Raw genomic sequence first — 23553 nt, forward strand, 5'->3', positions numbered from 1 at the left:
AGCAATTCCTTATTCAGTCACAACTCTGATCCCATAATGACTGTGGCAAGTAATGTAAAAGTGCTTAGTAGTGCCATCTTAATAGAAACATTTATATATCACAGTCATACTTGTTTTGATCCCGTGCTTGGAAAATTAGGTAGGGCATTTTTAGCTGGTTACACAGAGAGTCAATGCTGCAGATGAGATGGACAGAAAAATAAAGGTCTCTCCGAAGAAGAGCAAAGTGGGCCTGAAAAGGATGACTCACAAATTCATATATGCGGTCTGCGCCACGCAATAATAGTGAGGTAATTCCCTGCTTTGTTCTTGGCACAATGGACCAGGAAAGTCAGGGGGCCTATTGGCTGGAGGGGATACATAGGCTACATTTCGATCTGATGTAACTTGCAACAGCTGAGAGCTTAGTTAGTCCTGTCATAGCTAGGCGCAATGATTACTTCCATGACTGGAGGATTGATGGAGCTGCCTCCAGAACATGTCTTTCAAGGGAGACTGTTTACTTTGATGAATTGGAAGAGGACCCTTTAGAAGGAAATGCAGAACCTGGATTCATGCCGGTGTGGAAAAATAAAGCAAAGCAAGCCCACAACATCAGGAGATTTTCACAAAAAATACCATTATAAATGATACCCTTGTTCTTCAAATGAAGGATGCTTTAATCCAGATCTTTAAGGTTTGGAAGGAGTGTACAAGAGTGGAGGCTTGTTCATTAGGGCCATATGAAGTATCAGCAACAGGCCAGACTGTGCTGCTGCAGACCTGTGCATTGCCTGTAGGATGAGGGGAGAGGTGATTTGGATATCTCAATGTCACGACAACAGGATGTTATTCTCAAATACCTATGTCCTTAAGATCATCAAAATAGGTATTCTTCAGTTTTCAGTGTTCCAAATACTTTTTTTCCTTTTTTTCAGGATTCAAATCCCAAGTACCTTGTGAGGTCCTGGATTGAAATGTTCTGCTTAAAATTCAGAATCCTGCAATAAAAATCTGGGCCGAGGGGGGTCAGATTTGTCCACATTGCCCCCTTATGCCCTTTTCATATTTATTTTCCCCAGCATGGTGCTGGGTGCACTCGGATGGGTAATACAGGCAACAACAGAATTTTTCAGTTATGACCTGTCCATCAGAGTGCAGCGGATTTGCAAGTATGCTGTTGGATTTGCAAATCTACAATGAAAAGTGGGAGAAAAAGCTCCACAGTCTAATGGATCCACTGATTAATGGCCCAGGTATCTCTTAAGGTTTACCTCTTCATGCCCAGATGGAACACTTTAGATGCTAATTTTTTAAAAACTGCTGAACGGTTTTATACCAACGAAATCAAAGACACTTCCTTGCGCAAATTTCTCCTTTCATGCCAACGTTGATGTACTTATATTCTGCTGCTTTTTCTGTATCGAAGAGCAAAAATATCATATAATTAAAATGGGAGATGCCACTTTTGGACACCCACTGTCTTTAGTCATCCACTTTACAGATCTGGAAAATATAAACCAGAAATCCGAAACCAAAGTGGATGCACTAGTTCTTGACATATTTAGTGCAGATTTATTGAACAGTGTCAAAATTGTTACAAAACCAAAAAATAATTTCCAATGGAAACTGTGAACTAACCATAACTACAAATACCTCTGTGATATATTTTAAAAGTGCTTGTGGATCCTGCACATGGATAGGACAATTCAGTGCTTATGCATATTAAAGAGGATTGCCTGGACGAGATTTACATAAGACTCAAATGTGCTAATTATATTTCAGATAGAAAGAACGTGAATTAATTTCAATGGTTTTTAAAATAAATGTTAAAACCACCAATGGGAGGTGTAGGCCCTAGTGCCAATGATTCATTTCTAAAGTCCAAAAAATATTTAATATATAACATAGATCCCAAGTGTGACTCCGTATATCTGAGGGCAGTCTCTGAAAGACACTGATGTATCTTGATCATATCTGCAACCTTCATAAAACATATCTTTAAAGGTGCTTGATCGGAATTCCTCAGTGACTATCCTATCACACCACACAGTATTTTGAAATCTATAAACAATGCAGACCAAAATTAGGATTTTTGTGTATATATATATATATGTATATATATATATATATGTGTGTGTGTTTGTGTGTTACGTGACTGGTCAAAATATATTAAAACGTAGCATGGTCATCACATTAAAAGGGCAGATAAAGTCAAGCTGGCTTTCTGTTTGGTCCCTTTCGGGTGTAGGGAGCAACAATGACAAAGATTCTCTTTCTGTACCACAGGCTTGCCATACTGATGTGGCAGACCATTCCCTGCAAAAACAAACCAACCAAGAGAACAAGAGACAGACAGACAGACACACACACACACACACTTACTTACTTTACCCTTTGGCTTAATCTTTTTATGAAGCTCTAACTTCTCCAGTGGGGCAAGCCTTGAGCTGTAAACGGTAAGGTGCATCAAAATCGGACACCCTTGTCCCCCTGACAATCTTGGAAGCCCAAAGATTAATAAAAAATATATTGGATCTGCTTGATCAGTATTGCTCAGTGACTGTCCTAAAACACCACATAGTATTTTGGGATCTTTAAACAAGGCCACTGAGGTAGACATGGGTTTTAAAAGGATTCTCTATTTTTGAAGTCCTAACTTTTCAGGTTTCTGGAGCAGCTCATCTGTGTCACTTCTAATCCTCCCAGAATTTTAGGGAGCACTTAGGGACCAGGACTCACTCCGACAGAGGCCATCACCAAGGTACAAGTCGAGTTGGTATTGGTCAACTGGTCACTTCATGATTTAGGCCTCTTTAAGCTTTTTGTTTCTCTGTAGCTACACAAGAGGTAAGCCACCGACCCTTAGAATCAATTTCCTTGTCCTGGGTGTAATACGGAGAAGGTCCGTACCTTCAGATCTCCTGTCAAGTCACATCGAGCAGGGTTCAGTTGTTATCTTCCAGAGGTCCAGATATTTTCTGAGAAGTGTGTATTTAGTGCTAACCATAAATGTGGCACCCAAACTGTGAATGGGGGTAACTTCTGGCTCATTTCTGACAGGTGGGTTAAAGGTGCCCAGACCAACTGTACCCCATCCCTGGGGAAATGCCTGTGAGCCCACCCAGAGGTGTGACCCTTCTTCTGTGGTCACTTAAAACTAGTTCTGATGTAGTTTCCCTCTCATTGGATTTCACATTACATTTACGTGTGAAAGGACAGGTCCCTTACAAGTTAATGAAGTTCCCAGGTCCACCATAAGCGGTCTTACTGCAATGGGAAAGAAAAACATCTCCAGACACACGGGCTATTGTTCCTGTTCTGGGAGCACTCTTCATACATCATTAATGCCTGGCTAGGCAGCTGCTGTAGTGATAATGCACATTAGTCCCATGAGTTGCAGGCAGCGAAATGGTAACTTTCTAAAAGTTACTTTTCCTAAATATTTATTTAAAAACAAAATTAACTTCACCAATGACTCGGACCAAATATGAAAAATTGTCTTTGAATGACTTTGTAGCAGTTTCTTGTCAAACTCTATAGATTAAAGTTTATAGTCTGTTTTTTTTTTTCTTTTTTTACATTTTCTAGGGTTCAGCAACAACCCTGCCAGTTAAAGTAGCTTTTGGGGGCTAGTCACTTGAGGAACATGACAACTTTAATTTCACACATGTTCCACTTGTAAACATCAGCCACCCTACTTTGTAGACAGGAAAGGGGAGACGTATTAAAATTTAAAAGCATGGTTTCCTGCCTCTCAAAAAGGATTATTTTGACAGCAAGTTTTGGGCTGCTGCAGTCAAGCTACACTTTTTAAGTCAGAAGCCAGGTTTTACAGGCTTACTCAGTGGCTGGTGCAATAGACGCTGCAGTGCACAGAGGTCATTTAACTTACAGTTCCAGGGTGCATTTTCTATACTATCGAGATATAGAAAAGTTAAATATGCCAATTAAGGGTAAGCAAATGTAAGCATGTTTTAAGGGTAGATCAGTCAATTTACTCCTTGCACAGCTGTCATCCATAAACAAGTTGCAGTTTTAAGGTATGCCAGGAAGATTACACCAGTATCAATAAACCGGGCTTCGCTTCAACCTATGACAAATAGGATCTACCTGCTTTCCACTTAACAATGCCCAGGCAATATTTCAGAGTACACAGGAAGTCTACCTCAGATAAACTGACTCAATCATTAAAGTTAACTGTGAGGCAGGACATCAGGCCACATATCTGCAAGCTCCCAGCAACCAGTCAGTAAAATGTGTAAAGCGAGAGAGACCATTAGCAAAGATCATGCCCCAAAAGGAGGGCAGGTTGCAAGAGGGATCAATATATCTAATAACGTTGTTCTTTTTAAACACACAATGTACCTTGAAAAATACAGTAACTGAGCTGATATTTCTCTTTAAACAGTGCTCAAAATGAAAAACAGATGAAAATAAAATATGAGGCGCATGCAAATTATAGCGAAAACCACCAGAGGTACAGGGATCGTGAATGGATATACATACAGTTATGCTAGCCCACAATGCCAGACTCTTTGGGAGGACCTGGTGACAACTCACCTACTTTAGAAACTGCACAGTGTAATCTGGGTTTCTGCTCTAAGACACAACTCATAATTTTCTCTAAAATATTGTTACTTTCAACTATAAGGGATGATAAAACCATGCAGAAGAAAACAGACAATTCTCTTTTTCCCACAGACTGACAAGAGTTACAAAAAGTAATAACATACGTTGACACCTTCTTATAAAATTAGAGAAACAACAGATGAAAGGGGGGAATCTTATAACATCTGCAAGAAGTGACATTGAAGGTAAGCGAAGCAGAACACTCATTGGTTCATCTCAAGCAATTATTTTACTGCATTTAAGATACCATGCACAAAGCTACCAGCAGGGTTGAGGTTCCTCACACACCATAAATTCAACAGTCAAAAATAAGATAAATATTGGCAAATCAAAATGTGTCTTTGATACGAAAAAATTATATTGCACAAAGAACTAGAAAGGGAATTACAAGTACTTCTAAAATACATACAGCACAGTTCCAGAATATCACTATAGAGCGAATACAGAATTTCTATGACTATTACAGCAGTTCATTTTGAAGCCTAAAGTTCTTGTCTAGAATGCCAATTTGCAACACCCATCTAAACTTAAAGAGTTAGTTAATGTTAATTCACAGATGGTGTAGATTAGTAACGAAGCTGCATGCAAAACACCTGACAAGACACACTGCACTGGTTTAAACACTTTATTACTAATGGAAGAGCATATGTTAATGAGACTTGACATACGTAGTTAACCTTCTTCCTGCTGTGTGTACTGTACATGCTTTCACAGACCCAAGTTGAGTTTGGGGTTCACAGGTATATGGGGATTGTTTTGGGAGTATTAACCTAAAGGTTTGGAAGGGATGGGTGTTTTGTCTTTTTTTAAATTTCACTGGGGTGTACCAAGCGGAATAGAATGCGGGAAAAGGAAGAAGTGATCATAGAAGTTCATAATTAGAACTGACTGTATTTTAGGGCTTAGTTTGAATTGTAAAAATGTGACTATTATTTCATAGAACGTGAAGGGATTATTACATAGAAAAAAAGTTGAAGAAAGTTGCTGATCAATTATACAAACCTCATGTTTAGCCAGAATAGTGCTCCAGAAACAAATGTACCCAAAAGCCAGAATCGACTACTTCATCTGCAATGGGCAACACGAGAGGGACATCTAGATAGGATAAAACAACTCACGACACTCACTGTTTTAATCATTGGAAAATTATCTGGGTTTAGGATAATAGAGACTAAAAATGAGAATTTGTAGTTAGTAGACATTCTCAAGATGGTGAAACCATTAGATAAGGTCTACAGATTACATTCAGCAACTCTCTTTGTACAGAATAGATTATTATCAGTGTCTACAAATATATGAACTAATTTTTGAAAACTAACATTCTGCCACTGGTCGGGCCATCCTATGTTAACACTCGGAATAGCAGGATTAGGCCCCACAAATAAAGAAAAGGCTTGGTAATTCAGGCAAACTCTGCTTCAAAACCCAAACTTGTGACTCATGTTTACAGTCTGAGCAATATCATTTAAGCAAGACCAATATTTTCATTGCCGTGGGCTTTCAGCCTTTTTAAGAGGAATCATCAGTGAATTTACAATGAGGGGGAAAAAATAACAGAGCAAGACTGGCAAAAATATGTACTTAAAGATATAGAGACTCATCAAAGAACTTGAAGAATGAGATAGATATAGATGTTCAAACAATTATCTTCCGACACTTCTGAGCTGAAAAGTAGATGTTACAGAAGGGTAATGTGAAAAGGCCTCAGCTAAGATCATACAGCAATAAGAGTTCACTTATGACCTAAATGTAAAAAAATAATAATAATAAAAACAGGAAAATATCAGCCTGACAGACCAAGGTGAAAAGGACGAAATACCAAATCTGTCAACTTAGAAAGGACAGCCTAGAACAGAACATTACAAACCAAATTCAGCAAGGCATCAAAGAATACTACTTGCAACTATATTAAGAGTCTTCTTGGAAGGATCATATTGAGATGAATATCGTTCTTCCTCAAATAATACTTATTAGATCAATCTCAATTAGCCTTGCAAATATGCTGTCACCTTGTACAAAAGGAGTTATCAAAAACACTATATTTACAATGAAAATGCAGGTCTGCGATTTTTCCATCATAAATATTGAAGACACTTACTAAGCACACAGGCTGATCTAAAAGAAAATCATCTCACAAGGCACTGAATACTGAAATTGACAAACAGAAGGAAATATCCTACTCTTCGTTGTTCATGCAGGCCAGTATCGTTTCTGAACAAAGTCTAAAAAGTCTACTCCAAACTTAAAGCACACTGCAAGCACCTAAAATACAAAAGGGCTTCATTGGAAGTTGTAATGTAAATACAGACATCTCTGAATTTAAGGCCTGTAGTGATTATGAAACTACCAAGACGTGCCCTTTTAACCCTATCCTATCAGAAGCTAAAAAAGCTTTTGACTTCGCACAGAGGTCCCCAAAGCAGTTTTTCATGTGACAAAACAAACTGAATGTTAAGATCCATCATCACATGGCTTCGAGAGCAGGTGTTTTTTAACCTCAAGATTGTGTTGACCGCACACAGATGCTGAATGCGTCACTGTCAAGAGTCAGGCATAAAAAGTCTGTAAATCCCCTTCAAAAGCTTCAATGAGAAGCTTTTTGAGAGTGTGACTGTTCGCAGAATTTTATAATACTTGATTCGTGTAAAGTTCAACGTTACAACGGTGTGTATTTTTGAGACATTTAAAAAAAAAAATGAATTTATCACTGACATATCTGCAATAGAGCAAAGTAAAATTATATGTAATGAACAGACAGACGACTAATATTTAGAAGAGTTAGCTATATCTTTCAACATAAAATCTGCATAATCTGAAATTACAATCTGAATGTGTTGCCCATAATCTACAATTTGGCTTTCTACAACTAGAAACAAACATTGCTATTGGCCCCGTTTGTGTAGCGAGCATAATAGACCAGGGAAGCAGGAGCTCAATTATAATGCGGTTATTTATGGCGACAATGCTTCCTTCACCCATTATTACTTCATTACCCTACTCAAAATGGCTAATATAGGTACCCAGAAAGAAGTGTCATGAGCTTCCTCAAAAAGAGAATGGTCAGATATTATGTGACTTTTATTTGATATGCAAGAGTGGGATTTGAAGAAACTTGATGTGACTTCTACATCTTCCCAAATGCTGTATGCAGTACTGGCAGGTGGCTTAAGCAACTAGCAGATTGCAACTGTGGCTTATCGTTTGCTTGGGCTTTAGAAATGTTAATGTGTAAAAAGGTGAAGATCCAGAAACAGACAAATGTGCAAAATTAGGTTCATAGCAAGAGAAGCAGCATTTTTATTAAGTAATTTGTGGACCGGTAACCATCAAAGATAAGATGTCAAGACCAGCCCAGTTGTGTGACAACTACTGCCAGCACTCACAGTGCCTCTCTCTCGACCTGTGATCCCAACTATGCACTGGTATCTCTCATAAAAAATATAATGCAAACACATCCACAAAATATTTCCGAGCTTCACAGAACCAACACTTGGCAGCTGCGACAGCTGAAGCCAGCTGCCGCAATACAACCCAGAAATCATGGACATACTAGATGTGGGCTTTGCCTTCTTTGCTTCAGTCCCACTCCTTCGCTCTCGCCAACCTCTCCCATATAACACAAGACACATTCCTCCAAAATCGTAGACCTGCACTTCCTCATCAGACGAATCAGTTTGGGAACTATGGCCCACACTTCAAAGCACAACTTCTCTAATCGTCATAGAGGCAAAATACTCAGAACTCCGGTCATATGGGATTGCAGCTCAGTATACAAAGGGCCTGATTACGACCTTGGTGGATGGGCTACTCCATCACAAACGTGACCGATATCCCACCTGCCGTTTTACAAGTCCATAGGATATAATGGAACTTGTAAAAAGGCGGGCGGGATATCCATTACACAAAGGTCGTAATGAGGTTCAAAGTCTTGTGCAAGTAGTTTATTGCAGTTCTCTTCTTACATCTGCATCCTCACAGCCTAGCAGGGAGAGACACATTTTTTAGGCCTCTGCCTATGAAACAAGCATTTGACACGCAATGGGTCTCGCGTTTGTTCAAGGTAGAGATATTAGCATTGTAAATTTCTAACTGGACTTTCTTGCCATGCAAACTGAAAATAAAAAGTAAAACAGCTGACATAAGCGAGCCAATTCAAAGCACTGCCGTGAGCGCGAAAAGAGAGACAAAAAGAAAAAGAAGTTCACTCGCAGTCAAAGTTATCAGCAAAAGTGCAATTGTCCATGTAACCGGGTCGATGACGAAGGCGGTAACAAAACCGCCCTAAGGATGGACAAAAGTAAAGCAGTTACCAACAAAAACAAAAGATTTTTGAAAGGCAAGTCCATGAACGAGTGGATAGTGATGGGTGTGCGTTGGGCGTGGTTAAAAGCTCCGATATATACCAACTGTTAGAAATGGGTTTGGCAGTCAGGCTGCCCTCTGTCCAAGCAAGAACCCTCACTCTAGTCAGGGTAAGTCACACACAATCCAAAATCAGCCTGTGCTCACCCTCCGGTAGCTTGGCACGAGCAGTCAGGCTTAACTTAGAAGGCAATGTGTAAAGCATTTGTGCAATAAATCATACAACACCATAGCATAACACCACAAAAATACACCACACAGTGTTTAGAAAAATATATAATATTTATCTGGGTATCTTCAGGTCAAAACGATCAAAGTTGCAATATGAATTTGTAAAGATATCACTGAAAAGTGATATAAAGCGTCTTAAGTCTTTAGAAAGTAAACAGAGTCTCTTTCAAACACAAAGTACCTGGTTTCTGGTGGAAAATCTCCTCAGAGGGCCACAAAGGAAGAGGTGCGTGGAAAAAGGGTGTGTGCGTCGATTTCTCCCCAGCACACACGGACTTGCGTCGTTATTTTCCACGCGGGGAAGTCGGGCGTCGTTTTCCGGAGCGCGGACAGTCTCTTTCTGTGGGTCGCGGGGATTACCAGATGCCCCGGGTCTGTGCGTGGATTTTCCTGCTTGTTTTCCGGCTGTGCGTCGTTCTGCGGGGCTGCGCGTCGAAGTTTTGATCTCACGGCAGGCGTTGCGTCGATTTCTCCTGCGGAGTCGGGCGGCGTTGTCCTTGCGAGGCCGTGCGTCAAAGTTTTGATCTCACGGCAGGCGTCGCGTCGATTTCTCCTGTGGAGTCAGGCAGCGTTGTCCTTGCGAGGCCGTGCGGCAAAGTTTTGATCTCACGGCAGGCGTTGCGTCGATTTCTCCCGGGAAGTCGGGCGCTGTTGTCCTTGCGAGGCCGTGCGTCAAAGTTTCGGTCGTCCCGAAGACGTCGCGTCGGTCGGTGTGCGGTGTTTTTCTTGCCGCGGAACAAGCTGTGCGTCGAAAAGTTCGGCGCACGGAGCGTCCAAGAGGAAGAGAGAAGTCTTTTTGGTCCTGAGACTTCAGGGAACAGGAGGCAAGCTCTATCCAAGCCCTTGGAGAGCACTTTTACAGCCAGACAAGAGTTCAGCAAGGCAGCAGGCCAACAGCAAGGCAGCAGTCCTTTGTAGAAAAGCAGACAGGTGAGTCCTTTGAGCAGCCAGGCAGTTCTTCTTGGCAGGATGTAGTTTCTGGTTCAGGTTTCTTCTCCAGCAAGTGTCTGATGAGGTAGGGCAGAGGCCCTGTTTTATACTAAGTTGTGCCTTTGAAGTGGGGGTGACTTCAAAGAGTGTCTAAGAAATGCACCAAGCCCCCTTTCAGTTCAATCCTGTCTGCCAGAGTCCCAGTAGGGGGTGTGGCAGTCCTTTGTGTGAGGGCAGGCCCTCCACCCTCCCAGCCCAGGAAGACCCATTCAAAATGCAGATGTATGCAAGTGAGGCTGAGTACCCTGTGTTTGGGGTGTGTCTGAGTGAATGCACAAGGAGCTGTCAACTAAACCTAGCCAGACGTGGATTGAAGGGCACAACAAGATTTTAGTGCAAAGAAATGCTCACTTTCTAAAAGTGGCATTTCTAGAATAGTGATATTAAATCCGACTTCACCAGTCAGCAGGATTTTGTATTACCATTCTGGCCATACTAAATATGACCTTCCTGTTCCTTTCAGATCAGCAGCTGCCACTTCAACAGTGTATGAGGGCAGCCCCAATGTTAGCCTATGAAAGGAGCAGGCCTCACAGTAGTGTAAAAACGAATTTAGGAGTTTTACACTACCAGGACATATAACTACACAGGTACATGTCCCGCCTTTTACCTACACAGCACCCTGCTCTAGGGGTTACCTAGGGCACACATTAGGGGTGACTTATGTATAGAAAAAGGGGAGTTCTAGGCTTGGCAAGTACCTTTAAATGCCAAGTCGAGGTGGCAGTGAAACTGCACACACAGGCCTTGCAATGGCAGGCCTGAGACAAGGTTAAGGGGCTACTGAGGTGGGTGGCACAACCAGTGCTGCAGGCCCACTAGTAGCATTTAATCTACCTGCCGTAGGCACATGTAGTGCACTCTACCAGGGACTTACAAGTAAATTAAATAGTCAATCATGGATAAACCAATCAGTAGTACAATTTACACAGAGAGCATATGCACTTTAGCACTGGTTAGCAGTGGTAAAGTGCCCAGAGGTCAAAAGCCAACAACAACAGGTCAGAAAAAATAGGAGGAAGGAGGCAAAAAGTTTGGGGATGTCCCTGTCAAAAAGCCAGGTCCAACACCAACACACCCGAAAAGCAGCGCTTGCGAGCTGCTATGCTCGACCTAACAAAGAACCACTAGATTATTTGTTTCCTGAGTGTTATCCCCAGGCCATGCTATCCTTTTTATCGATCTTCTGAAATGCTTTAAGCTGAAGGCATTTGGAATCCTTCTGGAGTTTCATTATGGTGACTCATTTTCATATCTTCTAGATTCCTCCATCCCACTGGTCACGCCATCATAAAGTTCCCTCCGAGACTTTTGAGGCATTCATTTACCCTTCACTTCCAGTAGTGCAGTGAGTATATTCACATTAGTTCAACACTTGTATGGTATCCCTCATAGTAACCACAACCTGTACAACACTAACTAAGCTAAAACCCAGCAGCCATTTTAAATAGCTTGTAATATCATCAAAAACATGGCTACTGATCCTACAAAAAATAATGTAATTACTAATTTAGGCATAAACGCATGTGTATGTCACAGTCGTGTATGTTTCATGCCTCACATACCGGTTGTAGTAGCAGCCAATGAAATCCATGCGTCTAGCAATGCTGAGTGGCGTGTACCAAGCCCTCTTTGAAATTCCTAGCATATTAATCATTTCCACTTTGGGCAAGGCTGCTAAGGAACTTCTGTTTACTTTTACCTTGCAAAGTGGTCGGTGTCACTAGACAAGCGACATCTTAACATTCCACTTTAGAAAGGAAAGTAGTTCATGGTTTACATATGTGCCTGCTCGCTTATTTGAATACATTGTTTCAATACAGTATTTTTCACTGCAAATCTGTCTTAGTTCCTCATTTGTTCTCTATAATGTAATGCACACTTCTAAGCATAATTGTAATTGTTATGTAAAATCGTGGTTTGTATATTTACCTGCAAAGAGGCAGGGTTTCCCCTTGGGAACAGAACTGACGCCACAGACAGAAAAGGTGCCAGTGTCATCATGGATTCGCACTGTAGTGCCACGCTCAGGCAGCACTTCTATCACCGTGCCCTGCATCCACACCACGGAGACATCCAGATCACTGTCGCCCACACCCCTGCTCAGCCAGAAGGAAAGCTGTCCATCAACACTGCGAGTGCAACGACTCAGCGTCTCAGCCAGCATCTTGATGGGAGGAGACTGGAATTTGAAAGTTGGTGATGTCACCCGGCCCGAATCAGTCGAAGTATCCATCATAGGTATCCGAACAACAGGTTCCTGAAAAAAAAATGGTCAACTGATATAGAAAGCCTTCAACAGTAAGTGTTTTGCGGAGAAACCACCAAAATGGACACGAAGTGCTTAATACTACACGTAACTTGACATTTTATTTATCAATGCTGAACATTTCAAAATAAAAGGGTGGGAAAGCTCACTTGAAACTTACCAATAACAAAATCATACTTTTACTAAAGAGACATTAAGCATGGAATGACTACTGATTATTTTCTTAAGGGCTGCTTTCTTAACATGACCCTCCAAAATTTTTTATTACGTTTTTACATGGTTTTCAGAAAATATTTTTAAAATGTTCAATGATTAGTAACGCTGTACCACAAACTATGTTGAAAAGTCTATATTTTACTTTCTAAAAGGTCCAATTGTACATTTGATTACAGAAAACTCAAATAAAATGTAAACTAAGCAATGCTAACTTTGATTATATGAAATAATTAGAAACAAATTAAATTGAAACATTACAGAACTTACATTTTCACACCATGTAACTTATTAGTAAGTCTGACAAAAAAAACTACCACCACAACATCCACTTGCCTGTCTACAACACTCCTGCCACTGCGATCTATGTGTTACTCACCACATACATCTCATTACAACAACGCTAAAGATACTTACACACACACACAGAACCACTTTTACAGTCATTTTTCATGTGCAAGCATAAAAGCTCCTATTCTGTCTGAAACACCTTACTCACACTAAGATCAGAGGTTATGGAGGCAAAGGAGCCTTCCGAGTAGCCAGCAATGTGCCAGGTGGCACCACCGGTAAGCAATATCCCTTTTTCCCTTTAAGGGGTGAGGGGTAGGTTGCAAAGGTTCAGTCACAGTTGGATGCATGTAACAGGAGACGCTTGGGTGCTCTAACAGTGAGTGTTTTCCACATAGATATTTTTGGTACTACTTGTTAACACTCCTGTACCAGGCCCTTGATGTTCTCTCAGGAAGGGGCGCGGGCGGTAGACCGACAGGTGTCAGAGCTTCTGTAAAAAAGGAGCATTACCCATTCACTTCTTTACCACAGGTTTTTCTGAGAATCATCTCCCAGGTGGAAAAGAAAGATAAGGATTTTCGACCAGTGATAAATGTGAAGGACTTCCACAGGTGGGTCGTGTGCCGCCATTTCAAAATTGAGATATCCTCTTACCCAACGATTGGTTGGTGAAGCTTGATCTGAAGGATGCCTACATCACCGTCCCCATTTTTCCACCCCACAGACATTGTCTACAGTTCGAATGGGGCGGACAGGTATTTGAGTTCACTTGGCTTCCACTTGGTCTGTCCTCCGTACGCTGATGCTTCACCATGGTAATGTGGCCCGTCATAGAATGGCTAAGCGCGCTGTGGGGTCAGACTCATAGTATACAACATCCTATTGATGCATCAGAATAAATCCACTTTGGCTCCCAACTCCAAATGACAAGATCCCTCCTTCAGGTTCGGGGATTCACTGTGAATGTTCAAAAATCAGAATTTGTCCCGGCCCAACAACTGCACTTCCTGGGCTTCGAGATCGATACAGTGTGACAATCACTCCAATTAACCCATTAAAGATGCTTCTCATATGCCGAGAACTGCCCAAGACATTGGAGAGGGAAAAGTTCTCACTCAGACATCTAGCCAGGATTGTAGGACTGCTGTCCTCTTCCACCCAAACCATTTTCCCAGGCCCGTTGTACTACTGAGTGCTTTAATGTCTGAGGGCACACCATCCCAGGAGGGGTCGGATCTATGCCCAATAAATCTGCCCCTCGCAGAAGGCCCAGGTGGAGCTTCGTTGTTGGCTTGACCACATACACGCATGGAAAGGCAGGGCCATCTTCGAGTCAGCCCTGGATCTGATTATCCAGTCCGATGCCAGTCGCCAGGGATGTGGAGCTCATTGTGGAGGTGTTACTACAAGAGGACAATGGTCTGGATACGAGGAGGCTCTACAGCACAACTGTCTGGAGCTCCCTGCATGATCTTTCACAGTGCAGAGTTTAGCGGGCAACAGAGTTTCCTCTTTCATTCTCTTAAAGATGGACATTTCAGCTCTACGGTATATAAACCACTTGAGGGGGTACACTGTCCAAGGTACTGGCGGACTTGGACAGAGACTTCTGGAATCACTGCCTATAGCACAAGTTGTCAGTGACAGTGGAATCTCTACCGGGGAAATTCAAACCAGGCAGCAGACTGGCAATCCAGGCATCCGAAGGATTCCAGTGCATGGAAACTAGATCCCCCTCTGTTTCAGAGGATTAGGGAACGGTGGGGTCCATATCAAGTGGATCTCTTTGCATCAAGACTCAATCATCAACTACCACGCTTCTTCAGTTGGCGCCCGGACCTGCTACCAAAAACAACGGATGCCTTCCTCCAGGATTGTAGTCAGATTCAAGGGTATGCGTTTCCTCTTTCTCGATGATCGCAAGACTCCTGGCCCTGATCAAATGCCAGAAAGCAGAGCTTATCTTGGTAACACCAGTATGGGAATTGCAAGTACTGTATCCAGCTCTTCTGAAACTTTCCATGGATTTTTTTTGATTACCACTTCCCCTGATTCCGCCTCTTCTGATAGAATGTCATGAGAACTAGAATTTGTTGATTTAGAACAGAACTCTCCTGTTGATGGTTTTGAGGATTACAGGGGACAGTGGGAAGTCTCAGGCCTTTCGAAAGAGGCTGCCTCTCTTATCAGAAGAGCACCAGCTGAATTTACAGTCAAGAGATATGGTAAATGGTCATGCTGGTGTTTGCAAAGGAACAGTGATCCCATGGGGACAGATGTAGTGCATATTGTCAATTTTTTCACTTGGCTGGCAAGGGGCTGGCACACTGCACAATCAATGAATGCAGATCAGTGATCTCAGTTTGTCATGTATCTCTTCATGACATACAAGTGGGAGAACAACCTCTGGTCTGTTGACTCTTGAGGGATATCCGCTTATCTTTTCCACCTGAACTGCAGTATTACTCCTTTAGGGACATCAATGTGGTACTGCGAATGCTACGATCACAGCAAGATAACAAATACTTGTCACGTAAAGCATTAACAGGTAAGCTGGCAATGCGTGTTATGTCTCATTTCTTCTAAGAGTGGCCGATGGTTGGGCACTGGATATTACAGCGCATATGTTTAACGAGAGGGTTGATCATTTACTACCCCTAGACGCTCTAAGGCCAATACCAGGGTGGTTAATTATCCTGCTTTCCCTTGCCATACCAAATTGTGTATTTTGTGACAAAGCCATGACTGAAGAGTATCGTCCTCCAGGGGCAGCACAATTATTTAAAGCCCTTGAGAATCCTTTCACACCAGTCTTGGCAACTACTATCGCCCGATGGGTGAGATTGGTTCTACAAGAAGCTGGCTATGACACATCTTCCTTTGGGGCACACTCACAAGGGGAGCTATGGCTTTGATGGCCCCCTCACTGGGGGGCTGCCTAGAAGATATTTTCAGAGAAGCAGACTGGTCTTCGCACTCTACATTTAAGACTTTTTGCTTTATGCCGATCACAGGCCTAGCATCACTGGTTGTCAACCAGCTTTAAACTAACATAATCTGATACTCCAGTCCTGACATATAATTTGAAATTTCCTATCTATTGTGAGGGAAAGTTTCAATTCTATTTAGGACACAAAGCAGAGGATTATTCCTCCCAATTTCATTCAGACTATGACCCCTCATCTACTCTATTAAATTTACAGCACTGTGGATAAGTATATTTGCAGTGATGCATTAATTTCATTGGATAATGATTCTGTTGCAGTGTATTCTTGTTGTGTTTCGATGACACTGATGGATAATTTAATTGATGTTTTCCACATGTTCTGAAACTTATCCTCCCTGTCCTGTTTCTCCTTAGGCTCAGAGTAGAAGCAATAATTCTGAAAGAAATGCTTGGATCAGAATGTTTTGAACGAAGAAAGATAAAGTGCTTTTCCCTGATGTTGAATATATGGTACTAACTCTATGGTTGCTGTTGGACTGAGTTACAGCAAGACTCATGGAATATGTAGTCTTTATATCTACATGTTATTGTTAAAGGCTGCTGAGTGAATAAAATTAAAGAGATCAGCATAATACTCGCATCCGTATCCTTAATAGAATTGAAACTTTCCTTCACAATAGCTAGGAAATATTATATTCATCCCTATTGAAATCCCTATTGAAATGAATTTACTTATTCCTAATTATGCACGATTGATTACTTAAAAGGGAACTCTAGATATGTAGCAAGAACTTAGCATACTATGACGCAAGATATTTGCCTTAGTATTTGAAAGCCATGATTTGTGACACTGTGACAAAAATACATGTCCTATATTAAAAACATGGTAGTGTGCATTATCCTTAGTCTTTCTGTTCTTTCAACTCAGGAGAAAATTATAACTAACAAAAAACAACTTTTCCTATGAGTCCTAGCCATGTGGTTAGTATTTCTACATAAAGAGAGCAACATGCCCATCTCCACCGCTCTCCTTGCACACACGCCCTCAAATGTCACTTCCTACCCAAAGCACTCCCATTTAAGTGGTTGTTTCAACTAATAAATTAACTTTTCAAGTCATCAAAATGTTCAGCAGCCCAACTGCACAGGATGTCACTTTAACCCTTAGAAATGCAGTGACTTTCATTAAAAAGTCACGATGCCTACCTCTAACTCTTGCCCGAAAGAAAAGCAGTGGAAATAAAAACTACTAGATCTTGTGTGAGATGTCCACTATGCATCTCCAATTTGCATCCAATGCAGCACAGAAACGGAGAATTCCATGAATATGGAGTCATGTTGACAGTTTGGATTGTGATTGATAAGAAGGACAACAGTATTACTGTTTTATCCTCCAACTGCAAAAACAACAAGTGATGGACGGAATGCTGAACATTGTCAAACACTCACCCCCAGTCATAGATCTGGGTTTAATCCATCGTTCTTTTGCTCAAAATGCCACCCCAGTTTGGACCCAGCCATATGCAAATCAGTCTTGACCCTGTTCCTCATGGGAACAGTCCAGACCGAACTGCCAAGCCAGGTCCTCACTGGACCGGAAACAAGCATCCTGGGACCGGTTTCGGGGTTTTACCCCTCATCAGCCAGGCTAGCTTGAATCCTGTGCTTCCCATGCCACTGGACCCACGTCTGGGCATACCCTTCCTACTTAGGGCAACAAAGCAAAAACAACAAGTGATGGACGGAATGCTGAACATTGTCAAACACTCACCCCCAGTCATAGATCTGGGTTTAATCCGTCGTTCTTTTGCTCACCATGCCACCCCAGTTGTTGTTTTTGCTTTATCCTCTAACTGCTTCAGAGTATATTTCTCCCAGGGTCCGAGGGCTTGGGGAAGCATGCTTGTGAGGAGTCTTTTTGTTCAGCAACAAGGAGCTAGATCTTTTCATTACCACCACGTAATAAGTATTGTACTATAAGGCCACTGATGTAGTATATGTAAAAGTTCAGACATTGCTCAAAGATCAATGGTTCAACTGAAGGTTCTGGTGGTATGTCAAGAACTGGCAACATTGCTGAGAAGAGTCAGGCCATAGCATCTCTAGCCTGTATGAGGGCTTTCTGAAGGTAAAGACAACGTACCCACTAAAATGGTTCCTTCCACGACACTAATGCCATCACTGATTCTATCTGGCAATCAGTGCATAAAGGTATGTTGGCCATAATGAAGCTATTTGAGATTTAGTTCATACAGACCCTCAGCATCCGGGCAAGGTAAGCAATGCACTCTGAAGGGTGAACTCAGCAGTGCTAGAAAACGAGAAGATGCCACTACCTAAAGGAAAAGAAAAGGATGAGGTTGTTTAATTGAGAATCTCGGTGGACATTAAGGAATAGCACAGAAACCATGGGACCCTTTCCCGTTCGACAGTGAGGAAAGTTAATCCACTTAACATGGATGCAGACCCACGACACCCTCGCATACAGACAATGAGGAGTCAAACAATGACTCATTGGGTTATTCTGATGTAGAGTGCAAAACATATATTGGTTGGCGTCTGTCTTATGGGAATGGAAGAGGTATCATTAGGCTCAGATATCACAGCAAGAATGCATGGCACCCACCAACCATAAAGAATGGATAGATAATCAGGGATTTTGTTTAGCCCAAAGGACTTTAGATATCCTCGGACTACAGAATAACCCCCAAGAGACACAGCCCATCATGTATAAGCTCTCTCTCATATGGAACATCTGCTGCAAAGGTACAAAAATGCTTCAGGGGAGAATGCCTTTGACTTTCTGTGAAGGTGAAAACAGCCCTGAAAATGATAACTTTTATGGAAATGTTAGCAAAAGAACCAACAAAGTGCACTTATAGATAAAGGAGAACATGCTACTACAAACAACTGGTTTTAACTATACTTCTCGTAAGGGCCGTGAAATGTTAGTTAGTGCTGTGGATATTGGTTGACAAGTGTAACTTGAGAGTCTTTTGGGATTTGCCTAGAAGGCTTTTGTCCACTGGATAAGAATAGTTTCTTCTTCTCTACATAAAAGTGTAGGTCCATTTGATCAGATGGGACAAAGAGACTTCACCAAAGGCAGGGCAAGTGGTCCACAGGTTTTTTTTTTTTCACTAAACATTTTAGGTAACAAATGTCATGGTAAGGAACACATGCAAGGGCAGGATCAAGTCCAATGTTTATAAAGATTCTAAAATGCATGTAGAGGATGAAGCCAGTAGCAAAAAACATCAGATGCATAGGATCTTTTTTCAATGAAGAACAAAATCAATATAGCCCCCCCACCCCCACTAAAGACTCCTTCAGTATCTCTGGAATTATTTATGAGGTCTATCCCTTTTCCCTGGTCAGAATTGGGGAGGAATAAGACAGTGTGTGCCAAAAGGCCAAAAAGACGGCACATGGGTTATGCAAACAGCACAAGTTTTCATAAAAGACTTTTAAACATGCCTATTTCAGTAAAGGAGAAGGCACTAGCCTTTAAGGAGATTTCAGAATCGGTAACAAAGAACACTGCTCTGTGACATTTTTTCGCTGTACTAGTTTCCCAAGTAATCTCTATTTGGTCCAGAAGGACAAAGGAATTGTTGTAGACTTAAAACTATGGGAGTTCAATCCATGGGTTGTATTGAAACTTCTATCTAATTTAGAACATTCTGCAGGAAGGTGACCACATTCTTCAGGAAGGTAAATGAATTGCATGACTGGACCAGAAAAATGCCTACCTGAGAGTTCTTATTTTCAAAGCCTACTGAAAGTTTGTCGACTTCACCTAGCAGGACCAGGTATGCAAGATCAAAACCTACTATTAGGCCTCAAATCATCAATACTTTACTTCATCAAACTCCTGTGGACGGAGGAGCTATAAAGGTATCTCCATCTTGCAGCCATTAGGTTTGTAACAAATTGGTCAAAGGCAGGAGTAACACAGACTATGGACCATGGCTCTGGGGTGCAACACAGATTCACTGACTGCTGATTACCAAGTGCATCATTCTGTAAATCAGGGAAGTGCAAGAGATCAAGGAAGAAGATTGATTATGACTGAGCATTAACAAGCCTAGCAGAACCTATTAATGTCCATGATTTAAATGATTTTCTCATTTCTAGGCATTATAGGGCACTCATATCTGAATTCCTACACCAGCCAAAAGGTCAAACTAAAGCAAAGGCAATAACATTTTCAGATGAAGCTAGAATGGAAATGAAGTGGTGGCTGGATCACATTAAGGCCCTGAAATGTAAAGCAAACTGCAGACCCAAAAGATGAAGGACTTAAAAACTGAGATGGGTTGTTTGCTGCAACAACTCATCTAAGCAGCGACAGTGATCTAAAGACAAGAAGTTAGTCCTTGTTTAGAACATCTGGCCGGATCATTTAAGATTAAAAAAATATATCAGAATATAGGGTAAAATACTGCATCCTACCCCAGATGAACAAAGAGAGTGCAGGGATGTTTATCAACCAAATGGAGGACACAAGACCCAAAATTGTGACAGATTTAGCTAACGATAGTCTAGATTAGTAAAGTGAGCTATGGCATCCAAAATATTTATTTTGGAAAGAAGACTGCAAAATATCAGCTGCCAAGTGGTCAACAGTCTTCTTTTAAGAAATATTAATTCATTAACGCGGAGTATGAATTGTACTAGAATACCTGTCACCTCCAGTTCTGACATAGAATGTGAAATGTTTTAACTGTTGTAAATAAAAATCTATTAAAGAGACAGAAGAAGAGATTTGCTCACCCTCTCTACAATGTTAGCTTGTGCAAATTTAGTTTTAAGATGTTTTAGACTGATTATTTTGAAATATATATCTATATTTTGAGACTGATAATGGTAGTAATGGCAAGGACTGAATTCCTTTTCCTTTTTAAAAGGACTGAGTATACGGAATCGTTCATGGAGGAAGATGATGAGGTCTCAGAGGTATATATACTAAGTTGTTGTTGGATGTGGTCTGATTTCCCAAAAGTGGGAAAAGGGATGATGTCATGGGCTTTTGGGGGAGATTAAGACATATTAGTAATAACTTTCAATAGAAAATGCGGAATCAGGTTTCCCTGAGTGCAAAAATTAACGTAAGGTCTTGGATGAAACTAGCTTTATAGACCGCAAACCTGTAGCCTACAATGGAAGCTTTGATGTATGTGCAAGTGGGTCACTAGGTTTAGAAGAAGAGATTCTACTGATGTTGCTGGGGTAGATGAAGATTTGATTGTGGATAGAATTTCAAGCTCTGGAGATTTAGGTAATAAGATGTTTTGTAGAATCTGTGGTCAAAAAGTATGCCTGTGTGTGAGGTGCATTAGATGTAATGCATGTGAAGGGATGCCCCAAATTATTGAGTCGGCTGCACGTTGTGGGTTCTTCAGAAGTCAGTGTGTCGAGTGAGAAGTAAGGAGGGAGAGGGGTTTAGGAGAGTATTCCGTGTCAAGATAGTGCCTATGAGAGAGATCAAATACTACAATCATCAAAGCCTGGTGGCCATATTTGACATCAGCAATTACATTTGAGAACACAATAACAAATCATTGTGGCAGTTTCTGTTCTTTTAATTAATTGTGTGAAATGTATGTTTCAACAAACACCAAAACATATCCATCAGCATGCAAAACAAAGACATTATACATAACATATAACACAGTAAATTTCCATTCACGTTTGGAGGTAAGTGGTCCGGAAATAGTTCACAAAGTCCCATCATGAGGGGAGAAAGAGTCTTTCGTGACAGAAGCCCAGTGTGTTCAAAGTTTTTAAATCAGGTTTCTACGAGTTTCTATATACTGGATTTGCTTCTCAGTGTGATATAATTTGCCAATGCGTTTCGACCTCTGGAATCGGCCCAGTATTTTTATGAGGTCTTCCTCAGGGACATCAGCATCCCCTCGCTTCAGCAGCTATAGAGGGGTGGAGTTCTTAATGGGCCTCCCATCTGCAACTCAGCAGACAAAGGCTCATGAATAACGTGAAAGAATGGGTGGGCGAATGAGTAAAAGGATGGACGGATGAATGTGTGAGTGAAAGGGTGGATGGATGACTGAGTGAATGGGTGGATCAGCGAGTTAAAGGATCGGTGTAAGGATGGATGAGAGGGAGGGTGAATGGATGGACAGATGAGTAAGAATGGATGAATGAATGAGTGAAAGAATTGATGGCTGAGTGAAAGGGTGGATGGATGAGGGAAATATTGGATGGGTGAGTGACAGGGAGGGCCAAAGTATAAGTCATTTATGTACACTTAATTAAAACCTTTACATGAGTGCAACCAGGCAGTGCAATTCCGAATCAGGGAATTAAAAAACGATGTTTGCGAAAACATGGCCAACAATTACAAACATAATGCAGATTAAAATCTTGAAATCTACTGAGAGAGGAAGTTAATTAACATACTGGAGAGAGAGAAAGTTAATTAAAATACTGGATAAAGTGGAAAGTGCAAACAGCTGCAGAAAGCTATGACAGTTTATTCAGGTATAGAATTGCCTCAAAGTAGGTGGAAAGCACAATAGAAAGCACAGAGGGGCAAAAGCAGGGAACAACTATGCCATAGTTTATTGAAGAGTAAAATAGTAGCAGAATGAGGAAAAAGCACAAGGTTAAGTGCAAGAAGCAATAAAACGCAATGCCTTGAGACCCAATCATGTGCGGGGTAGCAGCAAAATTTGGAGGATGCAAATAAAGTTTCTGGGAGCCAGACTGGGGCCGCAATTAACCACATGGTATGTCAGCAAACTTGGAGCTTTCCTTCCTTAGCAGTTGATAAAGTGCTTGTTGCAAAGTGCTGGGGAAGTATAACTGCAGAAATGCTGCAAAACAGCACTGACTGGACACCAGTAGTACAGAAAGGAGAGTGCGAAAGAGTAAAGCGAAAAGGGGACAGTAATAATTGAACTGCCTCGAAGGCAAGAGAATTGAGCAGTAGGTCGGCTTTAAAATACAGCTTCCAAGGAGGCGTTGTTAGCAGTTCCTAAGTTTGCGGGCAAAAGGTTGGAGGAACTGCTTCTGGCCCACGACTGCTTTAGGAGATTGAATTCAAGCATTATTTGGTTTGCGATCCGGTCTTTGGCAGACAGAGTGCTGCTTTATAAATCCGAATGATAATCTTCTCTAGCAGAGTGGCCTCTTTGCCCAGGGTGTTTCGCGTCCAAGAGTTACCGTTGATGTTATCTTGGCTTTCATCACCTGAAGTAGGAGCTCTTGGCTCGGACTCCGTATTTTCCAAGATAAAATTGTAAGGACAAACATAAGACTGTTGCCGTTAGATTGCAGGGAGTTCAAGTGCTTCGCCTACTGAGATGAATACTCGAGTATTCATACTCCGCACTTTGGAAAAGCCTCTGCCCTTAAGATGCCACTATCCAAAGCCTTCTATTTTGTTTCCCTAGATGGCCGTCTTGGTGTCTATGTGGTTTATTTCAGGGCTGTTCTTGCCAGTGTAGAGATGCAGAGTTGATAGTTGTCGCTGTAGGCCGATCTTGGTTTGTTATAGCAGTACAAGGTCATCCGAGTAGAGCAGGTGCATCATGCGTTGCCAACCCAGTTTAGGGGTATGGCATTTGACTTCATCTATGGCCTCCAACAAGGCTGCAATGTACAGATTGAA

At 41.5% G+C, this 23553-nt stretch overlaps 1 protein-coding gene across 1 annotated transcript in view; it reads right to left on the reverse strand.

The window, feature by feature from the left end:
* The window catches only part of RMI2 (RecQ mediated genome instability 2), an 80346-nt gene that overhangs the window by 53529 nt on the left and 3264 nt on the right, over positions 1 to 23553 (reverse strand). Inside the window, exon 2 of the mRNA XM_069210161.1 lies at positions 12127 to 12454. Coding sequence (XP_069066262.1) covers positions 12127 to 12433 — 307 coding nt within the window. The 5' untranslated portion in view covers positions 12434 to 12454. The remainder of the gene's footprint in view (positions 1 to 12126; positions 12455 to 23553) is intronic.

Source organism: Pleurodeles waltl, chromosome 10 (genome assembly GCF_031143425.1).
Source record: "Pleurodeles waltl isolate 20211129_DDA chromosome 10, aPleWal1.hap1.20221129, whole genome shotgun sequence".
In the NCBI taxonomy this organism is placed as follows: domain Eukaryota; kingdom Metazoa; phylum Chordata; class Amphibia; order Caudata; family Salamandridae; genus Pleurodeles; species Pleurodeles waltl.